This window comes from Aphis gossypii, unplaced genomic scaffold, assembly GCF_020184175.1.
Source record: "Aphis gossypii isolate Hap1 unplaced genomic scaffold, ASM2018417v2 Contig00600, whole genome shotgun sequence".
NCBI classification, from domain to species: Eukaryota; Metazoa; Arthropoda; class Insecta; order Hemiptera; family Aphididae; genus Aphis; species Aphis gossypii.
Genome location: NW_026083187.1, coordinates 1 through 26,544, shown reverse-complemented (window position 1 = coordinate 26,544; position 26,544 = coordinate 1). Strand labels below are relative to the sequence as shown.

Genomic DNA, 26,544 nt, shown 5'->3' with positions numbered 1-26,544 from the left:
TAACTTATGAACGTCATCATAATGATTAATTATATAAAAAAAAAAAAAAAAAAAAAAAAACGAATTTTAATAATGTAACCAACTTACTACTCTGAAATAATTTCAGAGTGACAATTATTCTAATTTTACATACAACTACGGGAACGGTACGCTTCAATGATGAAAAACTATTACAACAATCAGGAATTTATTACGAAAACAGAGGACCTATTAAAATAGTAACGTCTCAGTGAAACTTGACAGCTTACGTAAATTTAAATAAATACAAAGAACAATGGGTATACATCGACACACTTATAGCAAACACAGAATTTATGTGTAGGGAATATGTTGGCAACACGGAAAGTAATTGTCACAATTTAATGAACCTTACTATGTCAATAGCACAAGAAATCCAGAACAAGAAAACTCTAGTACTAAATTCTATAGGGCATGTATCTAAACGCAACGCAATTTTAGGATTCATAGGAAAAACAGCAAAACTTTTATACGGAATCTGTGACCTAGAATGTATTAAAAAATTTAATTTTAATATTCAATTAGCACAAAATACTACCCAAACTAAATGGATTAAAGAACAACTTAAAATTGTTAAATTAAACCAAGAGATTAAAGCAAGGGAATTTTACAATATGACTTGTGTAGTTGACGAATTGCTTAACACCACTAGGGAACAGCAAATTCAAAATTATCCTACCAAACATTTCATTTATATTAACTTGGAATTAACAAAGCATATGGAAGAAACTAACACTTTTATAGAAATCGTACAACAAGCTAAATTAGGGATAATACACCCAAGTTTAATAACGCCACAAGAATTGCTAGAGCATATCAAAGATATTAAAGTATCATTACCAGGGGGGACGGATTTACCTACCGACTTGGAAATAACAAATATTTACGAACTAATAAAACTTTCAGACCTTGCTATATATTATGCTAATGACAATATTGTATTTATACTATCATTACCACTAATTTATCAAAATAACTTTATATTATATAACTTTGATGCGTACCAAGTCTCAACAAGTATGAGATTGTTGGCCACGCAGTATAACTATACCGGTGTCGGTGACCCTTATGACAAGGACTATACAGAGTATAACAGAAGAACATGTATATATAATAAAAGACAAATATTGGCGTAAGTGATAATAATAAATAATATTTCAAATAATAATAATTTGGTACAACAGGGTAACGATACTTAAATGCTAGTGTTAGTACCCCGACGTCACTTAATACAAGATGACGCTAATACAAGGAATAATTGATAATATGGAGTATAATATAATAACAGACAATTATGCTGTGGCGTAAGGCCGACTCACGTAACCGATATGCAGTACGCCTGGGTGGATATGAAGATGACGATGAACTGGACGCAGATGACGACGGTTATATGCTGACGGTTTGATGGAGTGAATGCGACATATGGTGACACAACGGGAACGAACGGTATAGGTATATAATACCGTAGGTGATATACCGAGGTAAAGTATTAGTGACACTGACGACCGCTTAGGGGCTCAAAATGCGTATGGTGGCGCGAGCGTATTCGTACCGAGTGCGTAACATTGACTGGTTCCGCGACAACGCAGAGATAGCTCGGTGGGTCCGTTGTCACCGTGACCTTTGCGACCACCGCGTTGGGTTATATAATGAGTAGGCACTATGCCACTATATATAAATATGAAAGTATACGTAACAAACTTAATACCTAAACCAGTATGTAACGGAACCAATTGTGTTTATATAAAACCTAGTAATAAGTTTTTAGCAATAAGTAGATCTAAGGAACATTATGCAACTTATGACGAATTTCACTATACTTATTGTAAGCACGCTAGAGAATTTCTATTATGTCCTGAAATACATCCTTTACATCCACGTAGTATCCGACCAATTTGCGAAGTACAACTTTTGCAAGACCCAGAAAACGTTCCATACAGTTGTGAAATATTGCACGTCCAAATCGCAACCACTATCTTCCACAAATTAAGATTTAAAAATCAATGGATATACATTACCAAGAAAGAAGTTATTTTCGTCACCTGTGATGAAGATAAGGAGTCAACCAATCATACAGTAGAAGGAGTAGGGATGATAAGCTTAAATGAAACATGCAAAGGGTATGCAACACGAGATATACTTATACCAGGAAAGGTTGACTACAAGGCCGACTATTCAGACTTCATACCTAGATCAAAAATCAACACAACAGACGATTGGGAATATGTGCAGAACATAAACTTAATGGAGGACTACCATGTGAAGACCAACCAAATGGAGGACTTAAACACTATTGCTAATACAAAACAACATTTAGACAAAACAAAAAAAGGAAACAACAAACTCGACGAGTTGCAATATATACAGAGTGTAAACGACTATACACTTTACTTATTTTCAAGTATAATTCTAATAATATTAGTAATTATAATAACTTACTCAATTAACCAAAATTATTCATTCAACTATACAAAAACAGACACGGACGAAGAAGGAGATGAAGAAACGTCATTACAACATGAAGTTGTACAAAACGAAGCCACAGCACCAAGGGGAATTGACATAGTGGAATTTCCATTAACACCTCGGAACAGTCCAAACTGTTACCCTAAACTTAAAACTCCGTTTTAAAAAGAAAGTCGGGGACTTCTATGTTAGAGGGGAGGGATGTAGTAAACCGACATAGTCACTTTACTAGCGCATAATCATTTTACTATTTATGATAGTTAAACAATTTATTGTCTTGTTATTATGCATGTAGAAATATAAAATAGGCTAACCAGTTTATAATTCTACGAAATTAATAGTTAACCAATTATCCGTGCAAAGTAATAGTACAACAGTAAATCACTGTTTTGTTAAGTTACTATCCCAATATGATTTCGGCTTCCTTGATCCACTTCCATTCTTTACCGTGCAATCGTCCAGCGGAGATTTAGTATATATACAGGTCTCTATACGCTGTACGATTAGAATTAGTCTACTATCCCAGATCACCGGACTTAGCTTAGTCGTTGGGCCGCGCCCTAACATCGCCGCTTGTACTCTAAGTCTAGATCCCAGTTTTAAATTAACTATTTCTCGGGCAGAGTCATTTATACTCTGTTCTCAAATTTATTTAATAGTGCAACGTGCTCTGATACTTATATTAAATATAATATATAAATTACATTCTGTAGCCGACAATAACCACAACGCTAGGGGGCATAACAAACATCCCTATAATTATGCTAAGGGCGAGTAGTTAAGCAAGTAATGATCGAGTATAGACCAACAATTTGGGACCTAAAATGAAAGGTAAAAGATAACTAATCAAAAGGTATCATCACACGTATGCTTTCTACCCGCTAGAAATAATGGCTATATGATTGCTATTTGGTGAAATAAGTGGATGCGTAATTACCCACCCGGTAGAATATACTAGGTGCGTAATTACCCACCCGGTAGAATATTATAGATACATAATTGACGCACAACATCGTTCAGATAACGCAAAGCGTGGGAAGAAGCGGATGCAGGTGCAGATGACCAACAGGGACCTGAAGGTACCGCGGGAGTCCCTGGACGATATATAAGGGGGCCCAGATTAGGCACAATTCAGACGTGATCCACCAGAGTTAGCGCAAGCACCTTCACGTCACCCAGTTTAATATTTTATGTCTCCTGGACTTAGAATATTTTTCACAAGTTTTATTAAATTAATTAATTGGACTTGGAATAATTTTAAATAAAAAACACTTAGAATAATTTCGAGAGTTCAATTATTTCACAAAACCTTTTCCAAATCGACATCATTCAACTGATTGTACGTGGCACGTTACAAAATTTGGCGCAGTCGGTAGGATTCTTTCAAATAAGAATTCTTTGGACGAACAATTTTAATTTTTCGAACTTAGAAAATTTTCGGGAAAAAATATTTTTTTTTTCACTTCGAAAATTTTTCGAAAAAATTTAAAATATATCCACTTCGAAGAATTCACGGAGGCACATTCGGCAACGAATCACTGTTGAAGAAGACAACTGCAGAACGTCAACTTCAGCGACTCCGAAAGAGAAAGAATCAACAAGTAACACCACGGCTCAGCAATCAAGAAGAATGGAAGCATCGACTCAAACCATCGTTGTGTAAGCATAATTTTTTTTTTTCTCTTAATGTAGAATAATTTTAAGCATCTAACTCTGTTCGCGTCTCCTTTGGAATTAAAAACTCCATCGTATAAGTTACTTTTAATTGTGAAGGTGTATATATATATATTCCCCGTGAAACATTAAATAAAATATCTTGATAAAATTAAATAAATAATTTAAAAAGGGAAAAATTTAGAATAAGCAAAAATAAAAAAAATAATAAAAAACACAACGATTAAATAAATTTAATATTTTAATAATACACTTAGATTATTTTTACGCATAAAATTTTTGTTCAATAATAAAATAATACAACTTTATTTCAGTTATAAAATACATAAATATTTCAAATATAAATAATTTTTCGAGAAACAAATAAATAAATAAGAATTTTTTTTTTAGGAAAAAAAGACATAAATAATTTTTCAGAAAAAATTAATAAATTAAGAATCTAAAAAAAAAAATATATTTATTTATTTCAAAAAGAAATACAACAAGTAACATAAAAAACTTTCAGAAAAAATAATAAGTTAAAAAAAATAAGTCAATCAAAAAAAAAATTAATAATAAAAATATTTTATTTTTTAAATATAAATAAAATATTTTGACATAGAAAATTTTTCAAAAAAAAAAAAAAATAATAATTTAAGTTTTAAAATAAAATTTTATTTTATTGTTTTATTTATGAAATGTAATAGCAGAAGAATAAAATTTTTATAAAGAAAATAGTAATAATAAATTTATTTTTAATATAAAAGGAAAGAAAAATTATTTTAATTACTTTAAACATTTTTTTTTTAATTACGAAAATTAAATTATTTTATTAAAATTAAATATTTTACAAGAAAATTATTTTTTATGCGGAAAAATTATTTAAGATAAATATCGTAAGAATAGTATAAATAAATTTATTTTTTTTTTAAAAAAAAAATAATACAAAAAAAAAGAAGAGAATATATTGTTAAAAAATTTATAATTAAGGGGAAAATATTTTATTTAAAGAAAATTATACGTGAAGAATACGGAAATAAATAATTATAGGAAAAAAATTATTAGTGAATTATACGTCAAGGAACACGCGAGAAAAAAAGAAAGAGTTTATTTTGTGAATTAAAAAGAATATTAATTGGGAATTTTATTGAAGGCAGTTAAGACCTTATTTATTGAATTATTGGGAAGGCAAGTAATAAGTCCTTATATATATTGAATTATTTTAGGCTGAAAAAGTGCCATATTTTAAAAGTTGATGAAAAGAATTATTTTGGGGCGGATTTGAGCCATATATTGAGAATTAAAAGTATTGAATTTATTTAGGCTGAAAAAGTGCCATATTTTAAAAAGTTGATGAAAGGAATTATTTTGGGGCGGATTTGAGCCATATATTGATAAATAAAAGTATTGAATTATTTTAGGCTGAAAAAGTGCCATATTTTAAAAGTTGATGAAAGGAATTATTTTGGGGCGGATTTGAGCCATATATATTGTGAATTAAATAATTGTGAATTTATTGGGCCGAGTAGAGCCGTATATTGAAAAATAATTGTGAATTTTATTGGGCCAAAAAGAGCCGTATTTTGTGAAAAAATAATTGTGAATTTATTTAGGCCGAGAAGAGCCGTATTTAGCGATTTTAATAATCGGAGATTTTATTAGGCAGAAATAAGCCGTGTTATAATTAAAAGATAATTGTGAATTTTATAGGCGAGAAAGTCCTATCGTGTTGAAAAAAAATTACTTGACGTATATTGTGAATTTTAGAGAGGATAAAAAAATCCTAGAGAAAAAAAATAATAAAAAAAAATATAGATAGAAATAATTGGGGGAATAATAAAAATATTACGAGAATTTTATAATAAAATAATATTGATAAATATTTTAAAGAGATTAATGTTTGATTAATAATTAAAAAATAATAATAAAAAAATTATTTTAAGAAATAAAACATATTTAATTTAAGTTATACTAAATGAATATAAAAATAAACGTATGAATAAGGAAAAAGAAGAAAATAGTTATAGTGAAAACGATAGTAATAGTTCGGAAGAGGAAACAGATACAACAAAAGAAATCGGAACTCAGGTAGAGTTAAATAAAAATATTGAAGTAAATAAATTAGTAAACATAAGTATAAATACGAAAGAGGGTAGCGACTCTACACAGGGAATTAATAAGGAAAAAACAACAGGGAAAAGTTTGTTAGATACTACTGTTAGAGAAGACTCAAATACCGGATTAGAACAAAGATTAATAGGGTTACGTAGTACACCAATTTAGTCCACTCAGAATTAGGACCAGTAAAGAGGAAGCAAAGAACAAAAATGTCTAGTGTAAAGGCTACAATTGAGCAGGTCACTGCTATGATACCAATTTGTGCCGATGCAAAAGACGTTTGTTCATTCATACGGGCATGCGATTATGCATGTGAGGCCGTAGATAAAGAAACTATACCCTTATTAGTGAAATTTATTAATACTAGGATTACTGGCAAGGCGTTAGAAGTATGTCGGTATAGGGAAACCAGTGATTGGGAAACTATTAAAAAAATATTAAGGGGGGCTTTTGAACAGCAATTGTCACCCAAAATTAAATAGGGTTAAATTCAGTTCGTATGAAAAATGACGTAGATGTATTAACTTATACGGGTCGTGTAGAACAGTTATATTATAATTTGTGTAATGCAACATTGGCAAATAAAACGCCCGAAGAGGCGAGAATTTTAAGGCAAACTCTAAAGGATCAGGCATTAACAATTTATATAAACGGGTTAAAAATGGATTTACAGACGATACTACGAGCTAGGAACCCAGAAACTTTAGAACTGGCAATGCAAATGGCTAGGCAGTTAGAAATCGAATTTAGTTTTAACAGAGAATTACAAAATACCGAGACTAAAGTAAATCAAAACGGAAATAAAAATAATAACGGAAATCGTTGGTCAAATAACTATCAGGGAAATAACCCAAATGGACAGAAATTCGGTTATAGGCAAAATTATAATCGTGGTCAGAATAGACAAGGTTCTAATAATTATAATAACGTTAATCGTAATAATAATTTTAATAATTTCGGTCGCAATAATAATAATAATAATAATAATAATAACTATCCGCGTAATAATAACGGTCAATATAATAATAATAATCGGAGACAGCAAAACGATCCCGGATGTTATATTTGCGGCAGAACTAATCATGTCGCTCGCGATTGTCGTGGTAATGTTACACAAGTTGCGCGTCGGAATAATAATAATAATCAGCAACCGCAAATAATAACGCACGACAAAATACTAATAATAATTTTAACAATAATTCAGCACCAATAACTTGTAGTTATTGCAATAAGATAGGACACGATAGTGTTAGCTGTTATAGTAGGCAACGGGATGAGCGTAATAATGCAACCGGACGGGAAACGGTCAAGTGTCGAACGGGAACGGCGTCCGTTCGATCAACCAAATAACGGCCGTAACGGAGGAATTATCACCCAACGATGTTTCACCATCGTATCAGTAATTAATGAAAATCATGTGACATTTCAATCACCTAACTTTAAAACAAATACAGCAAATCTTCTTTTAGACACCGGTAGTGAAATCAATTTAATAAAAATAAATAAATTAACAGGCGAAACATTAGTAAACGAAAAAGAAAAAAGAAATTTAAAAGGCATTAATGATAAAATAGTAACTACCATAGGCAAAATTACAATAATATTAATATTAAATAATAATAAAATAAAAACGGAATTTCATGTGGTCGATAAGGAATTTCCAATACCGCGAGATGGAATTCTAGGTCACCACTTCCTGTTACAAACTAACGCGATAATAGATGTTGCAAATAATATATTAACTATAAATGATGACACTCCGTGCGAATTAAATAAAGATAAAATATGTTACACATTAAAACCGCGAACGGAAACAATAATATCTATCCCAATAGCTGATCCGATAATGGAAAATAAAAATATTTTAATACAGAAACAAGAATTAATACAGGACGTATATTGCGCTAATATAATAAACACGGTAAAGAATGGAAACACGGTGATAAGTATACTGAATATTTCTGAATTACCACAAAACATTTATGAGGACCAATTAAATAAAAAATATATAAACAATAACAATAAAAGTAGTAATAAAACAAAAAACAACGGTTACATTAATAATCGAAATACGAACGTAAAATTTCTTTTTCAGAAATTCATAATTCTATAAATTACAAATCAACTCTACGAAATAAATAATAACCAATAATGGATAGGATGGAGCAATTAGCTTCGGCAATATCGTTTAACATAGAAACGCAATTTCATATTAATCCAACACAGGGAGAATGGCATAATTACACAGCTTGTTTTGATTTTCATATAGTTACCGCTAATGAAAATATACTCGTACCTTACGAGGATGAAACTATATTGGAAATAATTGAGGCAGCCAAAAGATTTTTGTATGATATGGCGTTAGACAGAGAATTTGGTGAACCATACTGTTATGAATTAAACTATTACCTCGAAATAATACAGAATCCACGAGATATATTGAATTACAGTAGATAAATGTATGTCTAGAATGAATTGATCAGGTAAAACGAAGTGGTTGGGGCTGTACGAAACACCTATCGATATAACATTTGACATATGATCGATGGGGTGGATTCTATGGCATCCCCAATGAGTAAAGAGTGATCAAGTAAACGTATTAATCAATTAGGGTTGTTGTCAATGTGGACGACGTACTTCAAATGATTAGTATGTCATTCCATGGGCAGCGAATCTTGATTGAGTAAATAAAATAAAAAAAAACATACAAACTGGAATGATAATAAATATATATATACACTTAGATTTAAGAAAACATACTGTACGAATAAGTTACTATTGGGATATGGAAATAAATTTGAATTGTGGGGAACTTTATAGATTTTGTACTACTAATATATTATAATAAGTAAAAAAAAAAAAAAAAAAAAAATATTTTGTATTAATTAATTTACCATATAAGAAACTATTGTAATCAGCACATTATACTAACCACATATTTTATTGGAATTATCAAATTAACTATAATCACTATATGTACTATTTACTAACACTATATTTTATTGTAATCACAATTATAAATTATAAGAAAACTAACCAACATATTTAAAAATATTTAATCCAACCATATAATCATTAATTATATTATAATCAAAATATTTAATCAATCTATTTAACCATTGTAAATGTAATCAACCCATATTTAATCAAAATTATATATACAACATATACATCATATATTCATATTATATAACGAAAATACTTTAAATGTAAAAGCATACAGAGGATTGTAATGTATGTCTTATATCAATGACTTGTAATCGATTATTGTAAACACTATAATATTGTAATATTTGTAATTTAACTATTTTGTACTGAACTTTGAAAGATTTCTGTCTTTGAGACATAAACCTTTTTTTCGTGGGGAGGTGCAACGTGCTCTGATACTTATATTAAATATAATATATAAATTACATTCTGTAGCCGACAATAACCACAACGCTAGGGGGCATAACAAACATCCCTATAATTATGCTAAGGGCGAGTAGTTAAGCAAGTAATGATCGAGTATAGACCAACAATTTGGGACCTAAAATGAAAGGTAAAAGATAACTAATCAAAAGGTATCATCACACGTATGCTTTCTACCCGCTAGAAATAATGGCTATATGATTGCTATTTGGTGAAATAAGTGGATGCGTAATTACCCACCCGGTAGAATATACTAGGTGCGTAATTACCCACCCGGTAGAATATTATAGATACATAATTGACGCACAACATCGTTCAGATAACGCAAAGCGTGGGAAGAAGCGGATGCAGGTGCAGATGACCAACAGGGACCTGAAGGTACCGCGGGAGTCCCTGGACGATATATAAGGGGGCCCAGATTAAGCACAATTCAGACGTGATCCACCAGAGTTAGCGCAAGCACCTTCACGTCACCCAGTTTAATATTTTATGTCTCCTGGACTTAGAATATTTTTCACAAGTTTTATTAAATTAATTAATTGGACTTAGAATAATTTTAAATAAAAAACACTTAGAATAATTTCGAGAGTTCAATTATTTCACAAAACCTTTTCCAAATCGACATCATTCAACTGATTGTACGTGGCACGTTACAATAGTATCAAATATTAAGTACAATTATATTTTAACATAATAAACGATACCTTATACTAAATTGTTGTGTTCTACTCATTTATCCGACTTCCATCTACTGACGCACGACCGACAAGCGTTCCAAAGATTATTACATATAAGTGTGTGACAAGAGCAGAACCTACCGCACCTGGGGTCACTGCCGGTTCACTACACTAGATATAAGCAAAAAAACTGAAAAAATCTGATAGTTTTGAGGTTTTTGCACCCCTTAAGTTAGCACAAGGTCCTCGAGGTCGAAAACTTAGGATAGTCATCCTAAAGTATCCCTAGACAACCTGTTAAAATTCTATTAACTCCGGAATACTTTCCAGCTACCCCCCCCCCCCTATTTTTAATTATATCGACTGGACTAATAATTTGCATCACAAATAGGTTCATTTAAATACATATGTAATTTGTATCAAAAATATAACATGTATTTGCGTTACATAAATAAATTAATTTTAGTATTTTTTTTTTACACCACGTCAGAAAAGAAATGAAATATGTAATTTGTACCAGCCCTAAAATTGAGTATAGTACGAGACATTTTGAATAGTACGAAAAGATTAGTGTGTAGTACAACATTTAAAAGTATGTCATTTATAATAATAATAATATGTATAATTTTATATCTTCACATTTTTAAAAAGAAAAAATAAATATTTTAATAGTTTTTTTCCAAACCACATATACACAGACGGTGGCGGCTCGTGGTGTTCAAAGTAGGTGGTGTGCAATTATTGCAAAAGTTAATTAAACAAAAAAATAATAGTTAAAAATATAAATGTAATTAGTAAAATATTTATTAGAATTTTTAATTTTGATATAGGTGAAAATAATAATAAAAAATAATATTACATATTATGTAGGTATAGTATATAGACGGTATGGTACCTACCTATATTTTTTTTATTGTCACAATAGACAACATGTCATAACTAATAATATTAAGACAAAAAAAAATTTATATTTATTTTTAATTTTAAACATTTTTATATGTGAAGTCCAGCCTTCTCTCCTTAGAAGATGCAAACAGTTCTATGACTTTATTGTTGAAATCAGGTATATTCATAATTAAGTTTTTTTCAATAGATAACATTGTTAATGCTGATAATCTTTCCTGGTGCATTGTATTACGTAAAAATGTTTTGATTCTTTTTAATGTCAAAAAACACCTTTCTGATTCTGCTGTGGACATAGGTATTGTAATAATAATTTTTAATAGCTTCATGCTCTCACCGAATGTATTAGTAAGGTTTTCAGATATAATAAATTATAAGATAATAATGAAACACCTCCACTCATTGTTCTAAACTCATTTCTACTATAGATTATTTTTAATTCAGTTTTTAGTTTTTTACTGTCAAAATATGGGTATACATTTATTGTTTCATTGAAATAACTGTCTGGAAAATGTTCATTATATTTTTCAAAATTATCAGCTAAAAATAAATTAGAAGCAACTAGATGACCAGTAAAATCAAACCTTTGTTTTATTTGAGATATAATATTATCACATACTTCTATTGCTTCTTGTTTCAATTCATCGCCCCTATGTTTTCTTTTATTACTATTTTGTACAATATTATCACTACATAATGTTTCCATTTGGTTTCTAATTTTGGAAATCTCTTTAATAAAACTATCAATATTATTTTTCACAGTTGTTGAATCAGTTTCTCTTTTTTGTAATTGATTATACAATATATCTACATGAGGCATGATACTATGAAAAACTGTAAGCCAAGAAATAAATATGTCATTAAGCAATGTTCTTTTTAACCCCGATGCCTGTTCAATAGTTTGTATATATTTAATGGATTCATCATTAATTATTTTATCCATACAAATAATTAATTCTTCTTTATATTCAAATACTGTATTAACGGTTCTAGAATGAAAATTCCACCTTGTAGGGGCTGCTCTAGGTAAACGCTTTTTAACTACTTCATCCAATACAGCAGTTCTTTGAGAAGATGTCGAAAAAAATGAACAAAAACCTCCTAGACTAGCAAAAAATATTCGAACATTCCTATTTATTGAAGCAGCATTAGCCATAACTAAATTAAGTTGATGTGCGTAACAGTGTACATAATTAGTATTTGAATAATGAAATTTAATTTTAGCCTGAACTCCATTAATATTTCCACTCATGACGGAAGCGCCGTCAATCGTCATATGTCTGAGCATTTAATTTATTAGTTCATTGCCTATATGTTGGTCAAGTTGTTCTTTAATGCATTCAGCTAATACTTATGTATTATTACATTATTATATTATGTGCTTTAGGCTTTAAAAATTCCCAAAACCTCTCTACAACTTTATCCTTAACAATGTACCGATAAACAATAACCATTTGAAAAATAGCACTAACATCAGTAGTCTCATCGGCTGTTATTGACAAATAATCAGCTTTTTTTATTTCTATAGATATTTCTTGCTGACAAATATTTAACATACACTTTAATAATTCATTTTGTATAGTTTTTGACGTACCTTTAAATACCGTTGCTTTTTCTAAATGAACTTTCAATGCGTTATCTAATTCTGCACTAAAGCTTATTAAACCACGATAAATTCCCGGATTCAAAGATGTATCTTTTTCATCATGTCCCCTCAATGTTAATTCGAAAGCACCACAAAATCGAACGCAATTAATTATGATGTTTAAAATATATCGGTTGTTGGAAACTTTCTCATTATGTAACTCAATGCCTAAGTAAGAAAAACTATTTTAATGACGATGATTTTAAAAATTATATAAAATAAATACCTCTTCTATAACCGCTATCTAACATTGAAAGAACATTTGTTTTACCCAATGTAGCCAAATTTAAGGTGTTATTCATATGTTTAACAGTTAAATCATGTTTTTTCATTCGATCATTTAAATGATTTAAATCGGTCATTCCTGTTTTGGTCCATACTAATTCTCCACCAAATAATAAACACGGAAAACAAAAAATTGCATTTCTTTTATCACAACCGCATAGCCAATTATTATATTTTGTATAAGTGTCATTGTAAATGTACGAGTAAATTGGCGTGTTTTTTTTTTAAAACTTGGGTTAATTTTAAATCAGGCATAGGCCTTCCTAATGTTTTTATATTAATTTTTCATCTAGAGTATGTAAAGAAAACTTTTTCCAAAAGATGTTCAACCGAATTCATGATTAAAATATAATAAAAATATAATAATAGGCTGGGTAAAGCAAAAGAAAACTAGTACACAATATAATCAGTGTCACTGGCAAACAATAACTGACAACTAACATAATTTTATTTGGTAAAATGAAATAATATATAAATCGGGACAATAGTAATGATAAAAAATATCAGGGCCTGATAACATATAATACAATTCTGAATCTGAATTTCTGTTTAATCTGTTTAAATGTATAATAATTAATAGTATTATAATTTATAATAAATTATTGTGTATAGTCTATATAAAATATTTTAATACAATTTTAATTTATTAAGTTTAAGTAATACAAAATCTGACAAAGATAACAATATAATAATATATTAAAACATAAAATAAAATTTATATTATACAACAATGAACAAATTATTATAATTTCTTCCTTTATAATACTTGGCAAAGGTAATTATGTTTTCTACAACTTTGGTTTAAATCTTCTTGAATGTTTATTATAAAAATCTACTGAAATTTTATTAAGTTTAGCATTAGAGTTGAGTGGGCTAGATACACCTTTCAAAATTCTATTCATATTTTTGCAGAGTGTAAACAAGGTTAAATTAATTGAATGTTTAATAATAATATTTTTAATTGTTAATCTGTGTAATTCACATGAGAAATCAAAATCAATGTGCAATTCAATAAGTAATAAAAGTTGTTTTCCAACATCATTTTTATATATTAAATCATCTACAGACTGATTCAACAATTTTAAAATGCTTGTAACTAATATACACAAAAATGAAGATGGTTGGTTGAGCGATTTTTTTTTTTTGTATACTGTCGAGCTGTAATAAGTTTATTTGACTGAACTGGTGATTTAAATTCCTATTTACAAATCGTACATTCATTTACAATTGTAAAAACTTTTTAAAATTTAAAAAAAACCTGTTATATACCCTAATACCATATCACTCATATATGAATTATTTGAATATATTACCTGAATTAGGGGGAATTGGGTTTGGTCATAATAATGTATTATTGTAAATTAATTAGATAACAGTAATAGTTGTGTATGTATTAATTCAATTAATGGGTTTTTGATAAAAATCTTTTTAGATTTGATAAACAATCAATATTATCGTGTTCACAGTTTTGTCCAATCGATTTCACTGAAGAAAAATTATTTAAAAGAGAGAGTTTGAAAGTATTCATAAAATGTGACATTGTGACAGGTAGGATTAATATTTCTAGCACCATGCTGACGACTCGAACCAAAAAAAACATTCCAAACTGTCCTGGTTATATGATATTCTTGTGATATAAAATATTTAAAACAAACAACTTTTTGTAATTTAAGCCATACATATTTGAACCCACCGCAATGTGACTATCCAATTTTTGACACACGGAGGAGTAGAGACTTTAGTAATGTTAGTTTGTTTGTTTAAATGAACAAATCTCATACTTTTAAAAACTTCAATAGATGTATTCCAAAATGTGATATGTGAAGATGAACTCGTGACTACTGATCTTAGGATTTTTCCATCCATAGCATTTTTTGTAGCAGCATTTACTGAATCAAAACATTGATCCATAAATAAACAGAATGCAGCAGTTCCCAAGGCATTACTACCAAGATCAGGATTAGAAGGTGCTGAAAAAATAAGAATTGTATCCATTAATAATTGATTAATACTTAATTTAATTATTATAAAATATATAAATTACCTAATTCACTCATTAGTTTTAAAGTTGATGCAACACGGTGACTAAGTGTCTGAGCAGCAATAGATACCTTCATTTTTCTCATTTTTTCTATGACAACATACTCTTCTTCATTGTGGTAATGCCTTAATCTCTCTAAAACCCATATCTTCATTACTCTTGTCAGCAAAAATATAAATTGTGTATGAATTTCCATGATGCTGTATACTCAATTTTATTTAAAGTAAATTTGACATATTTGGTTAATAAATTATTCCGAATGCACTTTAGCAAATGAGGTGGATCATATATATGCACAACTTCATGTCCATCTATTATATCCTTCACTACAGTTGTCTAGTCCTTGCTTTAAAAATGATATTGATGTTTCATGTTTTAATTTATTGATTGCAGCAACATTGGTTTTTCCTTGATCGGATATAGTAGCAACCAGGTTTAATCCTGTTGTTAGTATACTTTGAACGACTTGACGGATACATTGTACCAAATCAAAAGTTTTTGTAGTTCCTTAGACATAATAATAGCAAATGGGCTGTTTAAATTTTTTCCCCAAACCACGGACCAATTTAGTGTTTATACTAATACATGGTCTGCCAACTTAAAATCTCTTTGGTTTGATCCTAAATCTTTAAAACCAAAAACACTATCAACATGTTTGTCATATGTTAATTCTGGTTGTAGTGACATTTCATCAAACATCAAGCAACAAGTTCTATCCATTAAATTTAAATGTTTTACTCTATTTTTGATATGATCAATTTTGTGTTGATTTATTCCAGGCAAAAAAATAAAAATTTTTAACAACCCCATAATGGTTTTTCGACAGGGCAATGAAAATATTGTTGAAAGATATGTATATGTCTTTGGACTTTGCTTGTAGATTGAAAGAGCTAATATTTTATCGTCTAAAGTAAATCTTCGTCCCTGAACTTTCTTTGACTGATTCTTTATTTGAGACATGATGAAACCGTATGTTATTTTATCAACTTTATTAATAAGTTGGTTAAGCGAATTATCTTTTGAAAGTTTGTGAGCCATTCTTGCCTTACTCTTATAAGTTTTAATTTGTTTTGAACAACGATTTAATTTTTTAGTTAATTTTATGCTTGACAAGTATAACTTTTTACATTTAGGTGTTAACTGACATTGCCGTTTGCATATATAACTCCTAACAATGATGTTTGGGTTTTGCTGGCACTTCTTTTGCCATTTTTCATAATTTACAGTCTTAGAAACATTGAACAAATTCTTCTTACAGGCAAATCCTTTAAAACAGATATTAAAATTAATGTTCGAAATAATAAAACATAATATTTTAATTAAAATAATCTCAACTTCATGACATACTTTGGTTTATGTTTTCTGATATCACTGTTGATGAATGGCCAGTAAGATTTTGAATTTCCAAATCATTATTGGGTGATGTTTCCATTGGTTCAATACCATTTATATTATCTATCATATAACAATATACACAGTTATTTGTATAAAATTTAACGAAAATTCAAGGTTTATTTTAAATGGCTCACCATTATGTTGTATAGGTATTTGTTTCAATACTGACGGTGATACTCTATTGGACCAATGTAATGTAGTTTCAGCTGATTCTACTAGATATAAATAAGCAAATTGTATATTAAATTATCAAATGCATACATGCATACATAGTACAAACATACATACATATTACATACAAACACAAGCAACAAAATATGAGTAAGTATAAGGTTTGATTTGTTAAAATGTAAATATATTCAAATTATTCTAAAATTCTAAAAACTTAGATATAAAACTAAAGAAATTAATAATAATTTATTCTTTATTTACCTAATATAGAAAAAACAAAAGATATTATATATTTAAATAAATACATACTTTAACCGATTATTATTCATACAACATTGAACATATACATGCTACACATACATTAAAGACAAAATGTTACATGGAAGATTTAAAAGTTGGTAGGGATCGGTTTTTTAGTTTTTTGTTGTTTCCAGGACTAATACATATGGTTTCAAAATGTCTTCCACAATTTGATAGGTTTTCCTGATCTTTTCCTTTGAAATACTGTGGAGGAGGATTCTGGAGGAATAGCAGCTCTATTCTACCCATAATACGACAGTCATCAATCTTGCATACTGAAAAAATATTATTTTTTCAGAATTTGAAACACAGCCTTTAACCACACATTTAAAAAAAAAATGCCATGCTGAAATTGAAATATATGTGTTTATTTTATAAAAAAATTTTTCAATTTAAAACATTAAATATACTTATTTTTTGTACGATGGTATTGTCTATCTTTGTGATGTGGAAGTTTGACGTGGTAAGTAATTAAAACTAAATACAAGAATAAACAAAATAACAAATAATCATAGACAACGAAAATGGTGTAGTTTCCAATTGACGTTGATATTATTATATATTATTTTCTTTGTCTATGATATAATTAAATAAATTAAAAATTGAACAAAAAGCGGCAAAACGCATGAATATAATTGTGACTAAAAACTGATACTACTAGCGCTTTGTTAAACTCCATGAACTAATATTTAAGAAGACGTTGTTCAATAGGTATAAGTTCATAACCCCCTGACCGTGTGTGAGGTTCAGGTCATAGGTATCGCGAGCGGAGCGACCAGTGCGACATGTGCAGTAGGGAGGAGACACACCAAAGTCACATATAAGTGCCGACCCCCCACTCAATAGCCAAACGTATTTACACGGATGGCGGTGTTCAGACTGAGCTGCACACCAATTGATGTGTATTTGTTACATAACTCGATTAAAATTTTAGGAGTATAATAATAATAAATTGTTGTTTTTATTTTTAAAACTAATTTTTTTTATATAATAAATAGGTACCTACAGTTTAATAGATATTTTATTAAAAATAATTAATTAGTATACATTACTATTATACATTTTCACTATTATATCTATATTAATCTATGTGGTGTGCGCACACCTGTACACCTAGGCACGATCCGCTACTGTACACAGATACATCGTAAACAATATTTTGTGTTGTTACGTCTTATACACTTAATTATAGTTATTATTATTTTTGTTATAATCAGCTTAGTTGTAGTAAATGTGCGGTATATACACGGAATATATTCTGTGGTATATATAAATATATACCACATATATAAAAATAGTTACTAGCTTTTTCTCGTTTCTGTTGCGTCCCGACTAGGTCGATTCATGCATCAACGTACAAAATGAATACGTCGTGTTGTTCAAGTATAAATTAATTGTTTATTAAAATAATTTTTGCACGAATACAAATAATATAAGCTTAATGTAGAATATATAAAATAAGATGGTGAGTGGTGTTACGACCTGCCTCAGAAACTGATATCAAAATGACTTGAGTGGTGTTACGACCGGCTCTGAGTGTCATAGATATCCCTATTCGTTGGTTATACAGTAACCGTCTGTCGAGCTCTTGTCTCGATCCCTCTTATATATGATTTCTTACAAGAGTGGGCGGTGACTTCGTCATACGAGGGGTCCCGGAACGACTGCTTGTGTATTCTTACCCATGATTCTTATCGAATCGTTAAGACACCGAGTTTCGACTTTTGCAAAGAGACGTGTGAATTTACTTTAATTGTCAAATTATTATATTAATATAATATTCTACTCTCTCGTGTCCTGTACTCGTGTGCCTGTGGTATTAATTTTACAAGTTAGGAAATTTGACATTGTATGATCTTATGCATATAAAATAATCGATACGGACAGTATAGGTCCGTAACACCTCCCTACCAAAAAAAAGATTTATGCTTAAATCTTTAAACAGAAATCTAGAATAAAATTTACATGTAAGATTTCTTAATACTTAGTGTTAGTGTTTTACAAAATTCTAAAATTTTAACATAAAATATTATTATTATTTTTTTGTTAGTCTCTTAAGTTGTAATTAAATATAGTACGTCCATAGACATTATTTGCTGAAAATTAAAGTTATTAATATCTTAATTTAACAATATATTATATGACATATATTTGTCTTACAACTAAAATACAATTTTGTCTTATAATTAAATACATAAACATTTTTTTTTTTTTTTTTTTTATACATAATTTATATATATGTGACGCTCCCTAATCTATTGGTCAAATATTTCTCATTTTTTTTTATTTACACAACTTATAAAGTTGTATCGGTCCCATATCTTTTATAATATAGTTAAACAGACATTTTGTGATTGTTACGTCTGCTATGGGGTCATGACTATGGGTTATATTATGGTTGGTTTTACAAATTAGATCATGGGTCTCCATTAAATTTAACATTCTCCCATTCTTTTCTTGGTAACCTATTTCGCTTGAGTACAATAATTTACTAGTTAGTCCACTTATATCTAGAAGTTTTAAGTTGAAATAATTGTCATTATTATCGCTATATGATGTAATGTTTAGCATTCTTCTGTTTAATCCCAATTTTTGTAATATTTCCTTGTCTGTTGTCCCATTCCAAAAAACTATGACTGGTTCTGTTATCAGTGTGCAATATTGGTTTATATATGTAGTAGACAGAGTTGTTCCCCTTTAAGCTTTAAACTAGCTTCTAGTTGCCCCAATAATGGTAGTAACAACTCTGGCTTGTTTCTAAATATTCTACCAACACTTTGCATTACCTTTTTAACTTCCCTATCCTGAAGCATTTTGAGTTTGTTTGTCGTGGTAAAGACTATAGGTTTCCTTCTAATTTTACTGGTTTATTTTTTTCTAAACTGTTTGACATTGACCCCGATACAAGAAGTAAATCCTTCCTATTTATCATAGTGAATTCAAAATCCACTATGACAAATTTAATCTTGTCACTGTAACATAATATAATAATTAATATATATATATAGAAAAAAATATTAATCCTTCCTTCCTCTTTTTTTTTTTTTTTTTTTTGTTTTTATCTATTTTTATTTTATTTTATTCCGCTCCAGACGCTTGTGTTTAGTTTGTCTATTAGTATTGCTATTTGGTTACACGTTGGCTCACGTATCTCGCGCACTAGTATTATTAAATTAAGTGTCATCGTAATAATTTCGATTATTCTATTCATTTCAATCATTGTATAGGGTATTTGTAGTTGTTCGTTCGCAATGTACAAATGGTTTGTTAAACACGTAGGCTCATTATGAGTATTATTTGTTCTAGCACGTGTCGGAATACGTGATTGTCATGTCTAAGTGAATGGCGTAGCATTATTAAATATAGTATACGTCTGGGTATCCTTTCTTGAATTTGGCTGAATTGGCATTATTACTAATTTATTAATTTGGCAACTACTTAATTATTTGAAAAAATAAAATTATCTTGACTCTCAATGTTTCTTTATCTGTAACATGAGAAGATTTTTATGTAAATTATTATTATTCGCGTAACTTCATTCATTTCTCTTGATAATATTAGATGTCGTCTAGTTCTATTATTGATCGTATTTGATTTACTTTGTGTCTATATTTTATTATAGTATACCGTCTACTATTATTAGAATAAGATAGAATAAATATGAGTGAAGGTCTGTAGTATCTTTATTGTTTTGTTTGTCTTTCTCTTCTTGTATAAGTTGTTCGATTTCTTCTATAGATTTCGAGTATTGTCCTAAGGGCCATTCTTACAAAGTCCGGTTAAGTGTCGGTTAACGCTAACCGTCGGTTAGTCATATATTTTACGGACAGTCGGTTCTTACATACTCCGGTTAAATGATTAGTCTCCGTTAAGTTACCGTAAACAAGGTATTTAACGGTAGGTTTACTTACCGGCAGAATTCTGCCGGTAATCATTCCGTTAAACCACAATCTTCCGGTTATGCTGTGTTATCAATACAATATTGATAATAATATTAAACTTTATCGATATATTTTATAATATTATAATTATTTACGTTATAATATAACGTTTCGTGCGTCCTTGACAACTTACTGGCGTTATACTGTTTTTGTGTTTGATTATTATTTTTGCAACAATGTCTCGAGCTGTGCATAATGCTAATTTAATTGACGAAGATAGCGATTCGTCAGAATTTGAAAATGAAATAAATGCGTTTAATGTGTGTCTTCGGAAAGAGAAAACTTTTCATCCACGTGTCAACTATTTCGAAGTGTACGATGAAGAAGAGTTTGTTAAACGATTTCGTTTAACGAAATCAACAGTAAAAAAAGTTTTAAACGAAATTGTCGATCAGCTCAAAACCACTACTAACAGGTTAGTTAACTTATATACCCAATGTAATATTTTGTAACTATGTACAGTGTGCATTATATAAGTTAGTTCACAGTTTGTTTTGCGCACAGTTGTGCAATGAGTGCATAAAACATTTGGGTCCTTTCCTGTTATATGAGACACCTCATTTTGAGAAGTGTCACTGTCCAGTCATTTAACACTTTCAAAATTTTCTACTTTTCTATTATCATAGACCAACTAATTATTTATTTTACCCAATCATGAATGATTATCTAAAGACTGTTCTTATCATCCGCTAATAATAAATAACATTATTTGTTTCAGAAATAATGCCATTTCTCCAATCACACAGTTGCTGCTTACACTGAGGTTTTTTGCTACTGGAAATTTTTTAATTACAGCTGGTGACTTCAGTGGTGTTAGCATAGCGGCGGCTGGACAGATTGTAAAACGAGTGAGCTACGCACTGGCTTCGATAAGTTATAAGTAAGTTATGTTAAATAGATTTTTTATAATATGTTATTTCCTGACTGTACAATACCTACATTGATCATACCGAAATTTATGCAGTTTCTGGATTATAGTAATGTAAACTAATTAAATTGGTATTATTTGTTTTTAAAGGTATATCAGATTACCTGAAACTTCCGAGGAGAAAATAAAGCTGAAGGTACAATTTTATAGATTTGCTCGGTTTCCAAAAGTTATAGGAGCTATAGATTGTACACATATTAAGGTACAATCTCCATCAACAGAATATGGTGAACTATACAGGAACAGAAAAGGATTTTTTTCCCTTAATGTCCAAGCATTGGTCAATGTCAATATGGAATTCATGGATATAGTAGCTCGTTGGCCAGGCTCTGCACATGACAGCAATATATTTTCGAATAGTAGGCTTAAGGCAAGGATGGAGCTCCCTGAATCTTCAGACTGCATAATTCTGGGAGACTCAGGCTATGCACTATCTCACTACTTAATGACGCCTTTAGCAAATCCAATAACAAAAGCAGAAAAATTGTATAATGAGTCTCAAATTAGATCTCGAAATGTAGTGGAACGGACATTTGGAGTATGGAAACGGAGATTTCCAGTTTTATTTTTTGGACTTCGTTTGAAAATTGAAACAACTATGGCAGTTATTCAATCTTGTGCCATACTACACAATATAGCACGTATAGAAAACGATCCCCAACCAACTGATGAGATTGAAAACATAGTACAACTTTTAAGTAATGAAATAGTCGAAATAGAAGCAGCCATCCAGCAACAAAATAATAGTGTAGCACACGCGGTAAGAACTGCTCTTATCAATGAACATTTTGCTGTTTTGTGATACATATATTATAATGGTACATATTTAATTATGTAAATAATGTAAATAAAAAACACTGTGCTAATTAAATTCTTTGATTAATGTTGTTCATTTATTTAAAATATACAATACAAACAAAAAAAAATAATGATATACCTAATATATACTATTACATACTAATATACTTAACAATTAATTAGGTACATATAATAATATTTAAATGATAACAATATAATAATTTCTATTTTTAATAATTTATTTTATTTTTATAATTTGTTGTTTATATTATAAATAAAATTGCTATTTCTTAACTGAATTTATTCTGATCAGGTGACATATTGTATTCAATCATTCTTTTGAACCTGCATTTGAAAATGATTGATGATAAAATAATAACTTACAAATCTATTATATAAAGAATTGATTGTATATAAACAATAACTATCATAATATATATATATAATATATAATATATAATAATATTTGTGTCTGGAATTTTTTATTTTTGCAAATTAGAAAATTTTAACTTTAACCTAAGTTAAGTTACTTTTTTTTTTAAAGTTAAATCTTAACTTAACGAGTTAACGAATAAAATATGAGTAACTTTTAACTTAATTTAACTTAATTATTTTCAAAATAACTTAACTTAACAAGTTAAAAAAAAATCGTTAACTTGCCCAGCCTTGAATATTGTAATAGTAATTTAATATATCAATTATAGATTATAATATTAATACATTTATAAACAAAAGTATACATTTATAATTTGTAGTACTAGTCCAAATCCAAAGTTAGATTTTAGATAAATTAAATGTGTTTCCAAACTTGGGTTTAACACTTGCTCTAAAATCTAAAATTGCCCCACATTGTACAAAAACTACAAAAAATGACTTAAAAATGTTGAAACATGATATTAAAAACAAGGAAACTACCTAATAATGCAAAAATAAATATTAATTAACACTTAAATATAACCTATATTTACGTTTTTTTAGGTCGTTAATCTCATGCCTTAATTTTTCAATCCTCAATTCATGGTGGACCCTTTCCCACTCATGTTTTTCTTTATTTCTTAACTGATCAGCATCGTGTTTTTCTTGAGCTCTTCTCTCCTCATTTTCAAAATACATTTTTTGTTTACTTATTAATTCTGCCTTAGCTTGAGAGTATTTTTTCACACTTTCTCCTAGTGTAGTCTTATTATTTTTTTTTATGGTAAGTGGACTTGTTAATTCTGAACTCTTCTGGCTTTTCAATGTCTCTGGAGTCCACTTGGACCACGTCGGAACCACAGGTGCAGAGTTTATCTCCAATGTGGATGTGGAACTCGATGTAGGTTTGGCATTACTGGCAACAATTGATATGTCCATATTATCTTCAACATCAGATTCCTGGTTAACATTCAAAAAATAATAAATCAACACACTGGTTAAACATTGACATATAATTACAAAATTGCATTCTAAATTATATGACATAAAAATACAAAAAATATGAAAAAAACCACTAACCAAATGAACATCTATGTAGTCTGTAACATCACAATTATTAGTCTCATCATAGCCAACTACAACAATATCTTCTTCGGTGAGCGATTTTATTAATGGTTCTCCTAGAATAAACACCAATTTCAATAGGATAATTATAATATAATAATTTATTTTTTAATGGACTAAAAACCAATAAAAAAATGTAAAAGTATTTGTGAATATTATTGGAAAGGAAATAAATATTGAATATTAATAATATTTAAAAATTATATTAAAAAACAAAAGGATAAAATGTACTTTATCACCCCCACTTACTTATAGTAACTGTTAGAACAATGGTGCAATCGTATTTATAAGATAATCTAAAATCGTATATATAATATTAATTATTATCTAAAATCGTATTTACTATGTATAAACTAAATCCGACCGACAAATTCTGATTGAACTATTGTTTTTAAATAGTTACTATAAGTAAGTTCCAAAAAAAAAATCGAAAAATTTACATGGGGTGGTAAAGTACATTTGTTCCCAAAATAAAACTGTTACAAAAAACCAAATACTACCTGGTTTATCTCCATCAAAAGGGTTGCTTAACCCTACCGCCGATACTCCTAAAATCCCAAGTAGAGTATTATGGGTATCTGGTGCAACAGAGCAACTTGCTCGAGCTCCACCTCCAGTTTGGAAAATCTGTTTTTTCCTGTCCCCTTCTATTTTTTTTGTTTTCCTTTTAAGGTTTTCATATTTGTCCTTAAGGTTTTGAACCTGGAAATAAAACAATAATATAATAATGTAACAATATATGTAAAGAAAATGCATGTATCTAAAATAAATAGGTAAGTATGGACATTGGCATGTATGTTGCCTCAAATGGCAATTCAACGGTAATAAAAATTAAGAATATTAATATGTATGTAATTCCTACTTACATCTCTGTTATTGCCTGTTGCGGTGACAAAATTAGCTTGGATTTGTTTCCAAGATGTATTTTTGGCTTCCCAAACATCATGGTCCGATTTTTTACACTCCAGAACACTGGAGTGTTTTACTGCCAAATCAACTAATGTGATTTCTTCGAATGCCGAAAAATTGCTACAACGCGCTCGTTTAGAATTGCCAGTAGTTTTTGACATGTTCGGTTTGACGGTTTATTACAATAGCTTCAAAACGTAAAAATATCGTAACAACAGAAACGTCAGAAACACGGTGGTACTGAATAATAAATAATAATAATGATTATCACAATAATCGTGATTTATGATAACACACAAATTCGATGTTTATGCGCACAATATAAAATTCAGTCATCTGCGCATGTTTTGGGAACCACTTATGGTTAAACTGTTGGTTAGTTATACAGTGACTAACCGGAGGTTGTAAGAACAAATAGCGGTAACCGAGACTAATCAGGAAATGTTACGGTTAGTTAACTGCCACATTAACCGACACTTAACCGGACATTGTAAGAACGGCCCTAAGTCAGTTAATTTTATTACGGAGTTGGTATGTGTGTTGCTATTATTAATTTTTCTTTTCAAAGTCGTGGGAATTGTTAGTTTGTTGTGATGCCTACATCGGAGATTAATCTTGTAGTGTGTGGAATTTAAATGTCTACTTGGGGTTAACACCATTTGTGGCGTATAGCCCTGCAGTCTTCCTTTAATGCTAGCACCCCATTTCCAGTTAGTTGTATATTTATGGCCTGGTCCCTATTTTCGCAAGAGACAGCTACATTGTCAGTGGTTTTTATTGTAAAATCCACTCATTTTGATATTTTAATCGGTGATAAATACTACGGGTGATTCAAGATAGTGTAGGGACAAGATGTTGGAATACTTGACGGTTTTACGAACAATTCAACTTCACACGGTAATTCACTTGCTCCTAGTCTTAGGGGTTGTGTCTCGGGACATAAAGTACCCATGTTTATTAATCGACATAACATCAGGTGGTTCATACACAATGTAAGATATATTCGTGTGTTTTCGATATTGCTATGTATGACTATCATATTCAGGAATAATATGAATATAGTGATCATTTTCGCAACGGGGAGTGGTATACGTGATACAACGTTAATTCCACTGAATTTACTAAGGGTATTATTATTTTATAATTAAAGTATGATTGATTTGATATGTTTTATGAATTATTGCTACAAACAAAATTACTTATATATATATACATTTATTATAATTATAATTTAGTAGGTACAGATTAGATAATGCCCCTTTTTAAAATTTTATTTGGTGTGAATTATAAACTTGAAAAGTAGTACAATTTATTAAAAAAATACATTTTTTTTTTAGATGTGGTGT

The 26,544-nt window shown here is 29.4% G+C and overlaps 3 protein-coding genes across 3 annotated transcripts; 1 reads left to right on the top strand and 2 right to left on the bottom strand.

Moving 5' to 3' along the window:
* Positions 1-15,790: 15,790 nt before the first annotated feature.
* On the bottom strand, positions 15,791-17,291 carry LOC126554775 (uncharacterized). The gene is made up of 3 exons (XM_050209807.1): positions 16,747-17,291; positions 16,565-16,672; positions 15,791-16,482 (listed from the first exon to the last, which is right to left on the bottom strand). Exons 2-3 carry the CDS (start codon positions 16,647-16,649, stop codon positions 15,791-15,793), a joined length of 777 nt encoding a protein of 258 aa, XP_050065764.1. The 5' UTR covers positions 16,650-16,672; positions 16,747-17,291.
* A 3,634-nt stretch (positions 17,292-20,925) lies between these two features.
* Positions 20,926-22,841, top strand: LOC126554776 (putative nuclease HARBI1). Its single transcript, XM_050209808.1, has 3 exons — positions 20,926-21,439; positions 21,743-21,904; positions 22,043-22,841. The coding sequence occupies exons 1-3, from the start codon at positions 21,201-21,203 to the stop codon at positions 22,752-22,754; spliced, it is 1,113 nt and encodes a 370-aa protein (XP_050065765.1). The 5' UTR covers positions 20,926-21,200; the 3' UTR covers positions 22,755-22,841.
* A 573-nt stretch (positions 22,842-23,414) lies between these two features.
* On the bottom strand, positions 23,415-25,522 carry LOC126554777 (uncharacterized). The gene is made up of 4 exons (XM_050209809.1): positions 25,156-25,522; positions 24,790-24,991; positions 24,245-24,345; positions 23,415-24,124 (listed from the first exon to the last, which is right to left on the bottom strand). Exons 1-4 carry the CDS (start codon positions 25,357-25,359, stop codon positions 23,687-23,689), a joined length of 945 nt encoding a protein of 314 aa, XP_050065766.1. The 5' UTR covers positions 25,360-25,522; the 3' UTR covers positions 23,415-23,686.
* Between the last annotated feature and the right edge of the window lie 1,022 nt (positions 25,523-26,544).